This window comes from Phaseolus vulgaris, chromosome 2, assembly GCF_000499845.2.
Source record: "Phaseolus vulgaris cultivar G19833 chromosome 2, P. vulgaris v2.0, whole genome shotgun sequence".
Taxonomy (NCBI): Eukaryota; Viridiplantae; Streptophyta; class Magnoliopsida; order Fabales; family Fabaceae; genus Phaseolus; species Phaseolus vulgaris.
In genome coordinates this window covers 34,493,455-34,500,122 of record NC_023758.2, presented here as the reverse complement: position 1 = coordinate 34,500,122, position 6,668 = coordinate 34,493,455, and the positions used below count along the sequence as shown (strand labels likewise).

At 27.8% G+C, this 6,668-nt stretch overlaps 1 protein-coding gene across 1 annotated transcript; it reads left to right on the top strand.

Annotated features, from left to right (window-relative positions):
* The first annotated feature begins 2,612 nt into the window (after positions 1-2,612).
* Positions 2,613-4,290, top strand: LOC137811643 (chalcone synthase 17-like). Its single transcript, XM_068613446.1, has 2 exons — positions 2,613-3,027; positions 3,131-4,290. The coding sequence occupies exons 1-2, from the start codon at positions 2,850-2,852 to the stop codon at positions 4,120-4,122; spliced, it is 1,170 nt and encodes a 389-aa protein (XP_068469547.1). The 5' UTR covers positions 2,613-2,849; the 3' UTR covers positions 4,123-4,290.
* Positions 4,291-6,668: the final 2,378 nt, after the last annotated feature.

The following is a 6,668-nucleotide window of genomic DNA, read 5'->3' as shown; positions in this document are numbered from 1 at the left end:
ATCTATTAAATTTAGTGATTTATGGATGTTTGAAAGAATTTATAAAAATATAAATTTATATGTAATATTTGTTAATTATATATTGAATTTAAAAAAATATATTTTTTTTATATATGTAGGGGTTGCGTCGGTCTGCTAAATATGCTTCCATCTCATCGAACGTGACTGACGCATACTGTGCTATATAAAGAACACATTTTCGCTGCCTTTCCCAAATTGAGAAACCTAATTAAATTTATTCTCCCTTTCACACTCACTCTCCTCACTGTGCACATTTGCTGCCCCTGCACCTTGCAGTGTCGTCCTCCATCCCGTTGTCACTGCTTCGACCTTTTTCACTGTCAGTTTAGCTCGAAGTTTGCAGCGACCCTCACTACCTCCGCCATCGCAACTTTAGTGCCCTCCGCTGCCCAGTCCTGCCTCTGTCACCATTTATTTGACTTTTTTTTGTGATTACTGCTATTTGTGTGAATGTTGCTTTTTTATGTGATTGTTGTTGAGTTTATTTCAATAGTTTTACTAAAAATTAATTTTGTTTTGAAGTTAAAAAAATAAAAACTACAATGGAACACCTTGAAAGCTTATGTGCGTGAAAATAAGAAAGAAAAGAGATGTTGTGTGTGTACTTCTTATTACAATGCATATGTTAATTCTATTTGAAATAAATTGATCTACAAAACGCTCATTTCATTTTTACTAAAACTGATTTAATAGGATTTATCATTTTAATTTGACTAAAATTGATTTAATAGGACGTGAAGGTTAAAATTCTATTATAACAAGAAATGGAATTGGGAATAAAAGAAAAGGTAATTAATAAAAAAAGGAAAAGTAATTAATAAAAGAAGTGATAATCGGGAAGGAAAGAAATTTATTACCTTTCAAAGAATGATTTAGAAAATTGCGTTTTTTTTTCATTGATTATCTTGTAATAATTAAGTACATTGTAGATTTAGAATTTTTATTTTTTCCATTGGTTATGTTGTAATAATTAAGTACATTATACATTTAGAAGTTTTTATTTTTTTCAATGTATTTAAAAGAAATTATTGTGTTTAAAATATTTATAATATATATATATATATATATATAATTTCAAAAAATAAATTAAAAGCTAGTGGGTGTAGAAAATATATAGGTGTTGTCAAGTTCACGCAAGTTTTTTTTCCCTTAAATTTTGCGTCAGTTTGGTCCATGCAAAATCTGATTATATTTTTTATGTTTTTTATATTTTTTTTTGGCAAAACCGATGCATGCATGTTTTTCTAATATATTTGTGTTAGTTTGGTTCACCAATAAACAGATGATATTACGTTGTTTTTACAATAACTTGATCTACACAAAATGCGTCGCTCGTAATGGCAGACGCATTGGCTAATGAAAAAAAGCACTTTGCTTTCTGCGACTTTTTTGTCCGATGCTTGATCGATGCAATTCTGACATTTTTTCGTTGGTTTTGAATTATTTGTGTCTTTTTTTTCGTCGACAAAGTACAGTGTTTTTCTTTTAATATATGATTCAAACTATCTCCCATAGATTATTCTGCTCAACTTTTTGGAAGTATATAGCAAAGTAAGTTCTAATATAGCAAGAGTAACCTAAAAAGTTTTCACGGTATGTAATAATAATATTTCTAACTGTTTATGAAGACAAATTTCTTTTTGTGATATTCTTGATGTTATATATTCAAAAGAATAGGTAATAATCTAGGTGCTCACTGTATTTTTGTAATTGCAGTTTCAATAAACTGTTTACTCTAATTACTCTTATATTTATAATTTTTTCTGATAAAAAATATTTTCATAGTTGACTAATTTACTATGGATTCACGATTGTTATTATATAATGTTTAAGAATGATTTTATATAATATTTTAGATTGAAACTGAATGATTATTAATAATACACAGGATTATTTTTAAATTATAAAAGTTGAATTAATTAAAATTGCAAAAATTAATTTTAGTTTAATTCAGTTTAGATTATTAATCACAATAAGTTACAAACTAAAACTTTTAATTAATGTAGTATAGAATTAACTAACTTTTCAGTACGAATATTTTATAACGAATTTATGATTGTAATTATATAACATTTTACAATGACTAATATTATAAATAGAAGATCATCAAGCAAGGTAGAAAATGGGTAGGTACGTAGCTCCTCAACCTTGACTGAATCAACTTCTTTATTTGAAGTATAAGTTACAATATTCAGTGGCCACACTTTTTTATGGGTTTATAAAGCTCATTGCTTGACCATGATCTGCAATATAACCAAGTAGAAAACATACGGTCAAATATAGGAAGAGGAAGTGGTGTGCCACCCAAAAACTGGATAGTCATACCCCATGACATGGCGCAATTCTACACATAGATTTTAGTTTCATTTGATTGTGGGCGTTGATGTAATTTAAGATGCTACCTACCACCACAAGTGGTACACTTTTCTTCCTGCGCTACCAAGGTTGACTCAAACATCACAAAGACACAAAAAAGTTACAAGCAAATAGCAGTGATAGTGATAGAATGATTTAATAGGGTAGAGATGCATAAAATATCACCACTTATTGGTTCCTAAATTTAAAAATGATGAATGAACTAATGAGTTATATGGTGGCTGAGATGGTCTTCTAAAACATGCCACCAAACTGATAAATGTGTTTTCAACGTAAGATGGCTTTCCTTTTGCACGTGATACTCACCCACCCTACTTCCTATCCACCCTGCCTGCATATAAAACGCTAACTCCTCCAACATCTTCAAACACACAACTTCAGCAACCAAACCAAGAACCCTCTCTACCATCGCCAACATCACCACTTCATTAGTTCTATTCAAGAAAACTAAGATGGTGAGTGTATCCGAGATCCGCCAGGCTCAAAGGGCAGAAGGCCCAGCAAACATCCTTGCCATTGGAACAGCAACCCCATCAAACTGTGTTGATCAAAGCACATATCCCGATTACTACTTCAGAATCACAAACAGTGAGCACATGACCGAGCTCAAAGAGAAGTTCCAGCGCATGTGTAAGTTTTCTCATCTTCTGATATCTACCAAAATCAAAAATTTAAGAAGTTTATGTTGTTGAATGAAGGTCATTAACATTCATGTTGGTTTACAATGTTTCAGGTGACAAGTCGATGATAAAGAAGAGATATATGCACCTGAACGAGGAGATATTGAAGGAGAATCCTAACATGTGTGCTTACATGGCACCTTCTTTGGATGCGAGGCAAGACATAGTGGTGGTAGAGGTACCAAAGCTAGGAAAAGAGGCTGCAGTGAAGGCCATAAAGGAGTGGGGGCAGCCAAAGTCAAAGATTACGCACTTGATATTTTGCACCACCAGTGGCGTGGACATGCCTGGTGCTGATTACCAGCTCACCAAACTCTTGGGACTTCGACCCTATGTGAAGAGGTACATGATGTACCAACAAGGGTGCTTTGCAGGAGGCACGGTTCTTCGATTGGCCAAGGATTTGGCTGAGAACAACAAGGGTGCCCGTGTGCTTGTGGTGTGTTCTGAGATCACTGCAGTGACCTTCCGTGGACCAAGTGACACCCATCTAGACAGTCTTGTAGGACAGGCATTGTTTGGAGATGGAGCAGCTGCAGTGATTGTTGGTTCTGACCCAATTTCACAGATTGAGAAGCCTTTGTTTGAGCTGGTTTGGACTGCACAAACCATTGCTCCAGACAGTGATGGTGCTATTGATGGCCACCTTCGTGAAGTTGGACTCACGTTTCACCTCCTTAAGGATGTTCCTGGGATTGTCTCAAAGAACATTGGGAAGGCACTTTTTGAGGCCTTCAACCCATTGAACATCTCTGATTACAACTCCATCTTCTGGATTGCACACCCTGGTGGACCTGCAATTTTGGACCAAGTTGAGCAAAAGTTGGGTCTGAAACCTGAAAAGATGAAGGCCACTAGAGATGTGCTTAGTGATTATGGGAACATGTCAAGTGCATGTGTGCTTTTCATCTTGGATGAGATGAGGAGGAAATCAGCTGAAAATGGACTTAAAACCACAGGTGAAGGACTTGAATGGGGTGTTTTGTTTGGTTTTGGACCTGGACTTACCATTGAGACCGTCGTTCTCCATAGTGTCGCAATATAACACCCACCATACCCTACCCTATTGTTTCCCCATTCAAATTTTATTTGACTTTTTAATGTATTTTTTGAAAGTTTTATTTGGTACGTAAACATGATTTTCTATTATGCATATTGAATGTCAACAAAAATATGTACACAAAATATTATTTTACATCATTTTTTTTATCTACGTCTATTTAGCAATTGTTATTTAAAATAAATACTATATTATAATAATAAATATAAATAGAATATTATAACAAAATAATAATTTATGAAATTTTAATTTAAATATAAGAAAAAAGTGAAGGTGTTAAAGTATCATGATTTAGATTGACAATTTCTTTTTATCAGATTATATTAGATTGACACATAAAACATGATGGCACTTGAAAGTAAATTGACGTATACATATGAGTTATATAACCAATTTAGTATGATGTCTATTACATATATTGTTGTACAAATATTGATGCAATAGGGACATATTACATTCATTTTATATAATTGATGTAGTATGTGTTTAGGGTTTATGATACGTCTTACATTGATTATTTGTAGAATCGATATAATATGCTCCTATAACATAAAATCTTACATACAGATCGTACTATATAACTTTACATGCAATTGATATAGTAAGGGTTTTAAGTAGGTATAGTTAAGTAAAATCAGTTAAAAATTAGAAACAATTTGTTGATTCCACTTAAAAAAAAATATATAATATGCATGAAGTTGATTTTTCTAAAATTAAAATGACATTTCTTATGATCTCAAAACATAATTTTCATTATATAAAACATATTACACTAAAATTTAAAAACATCTTATTTCCATTCAATTGATTTAAAAGATAACATATTGAAAAACTCTAACTTTTTAAAAAAACAAAATTAAAATCAATTGAAAAACATTTTAACCAATTGAAAAATGTTTTAACCAGTTGAAAAAACATTTTAACCAATTGAAAAACAATTTGTTCATGGATTCATCGTCATTTTTTAAGGTAAAAGATAAATCAAAACATACAAAATAAAAACTAAACTACATAGACACATAAGACATTAAGTCTTCATCATGATGACTTCATCAAACATCAAAGTATTGGATCCTTGAGATGCCCAACAACAATAACAACAATAATGATATTTATTATCATTAATACTATTATTATTATTAATATGAATATTATTAATAAATTACAAAAAAGTTATTAAATAGAGTCTAATTTTGAGATTAAAAAAATAATTAGTTACTACATTAACTAAATTAGATATTATTTTAGAGACTAAAAGAATTGTTGTTATCTTAAGTAGTTTCTAGTTTCTATTATGAATAAATAATTTCTAAATTGGTGTCTAATTAACTACCAAAGTTTTAGTTATCGACTAATTATATTTTAAAGTTGATAGTTAATTAAATATCAATTTAGAAACTATTTCAGAATAATAGAGATTATTTTAGATACCAAAAATTTTTTTAGTCTCTAAAATAATATATAATTTAATTAATATAGTGACTAATTATTTTTTATCTAAAATTAGTCTCTATTTAATTATTTTCTTGTAAGATATTATTCTTAATATTATTAATTTTTTTATTAATATTACTATTACTATTATTATTTTTTTTATTCTTATTAATATTATAAATTTTATTATTAGTACTATTAATGTTATTAATAATATTGTTAATTTTATTATTTATTAACATTATGAATAATTTCACAATTATTATTATTAATGATAATAATAATAATAATATTAATGTTATTAACTATTATCATATTTATTATTAGTATTATTAACATTATAAATATCCTTATTGGTATTATTAATGTTATTAATAATATTATTAATAATCTTACTAACATTATTAATAATATTACTATTAATATTATTATTATTCTTAACATTATTAATATACTATTTCTATTAATAATAAAAATAATCATAAGAATAATTATAATAATAATAGTAATAATCATTATTATAAAAACAATAACAATATGATATGATTAAAATCTTAACTATAAATATTATTAATAAAAAATATAATAGAAAATATTTTTATGAATTTTTAGTTTCTAAATATATATATATATATATTTTGAAATTTTCAATCCAAATTCAAATATTTAGATTAGAATTTGGATTAGATTTTAAATTCAAATCCATACTTTTTATAAAAATAATTTTAATTTTTTATAAATTCAAATTCAAATATTTGGATTGAATTTTAAATTAAAATTCATATTCTTTTTAAAATTAACATAATATTAATATAATAATGTATAATTTTGTTAATATTATAAAAATATTAAGGAAATATAATAAAATTATAATTTAATAATACAAAAAATTAAAAATAACATAATACATAAATTCTTAATATTTAAATACATCTATAATATTTTAATTGAACTTGAAATTATTTATCAAGACTTTTTTTTATTGAAGAAGCAGTTTAGACTTAAAACTGCAACTAACATGTTTATGTAATTGTTTCATTGAAAAAAATAATTACGTGAGTCAGAATTTAATTTTTTCATGAAACATATTTGGCAAG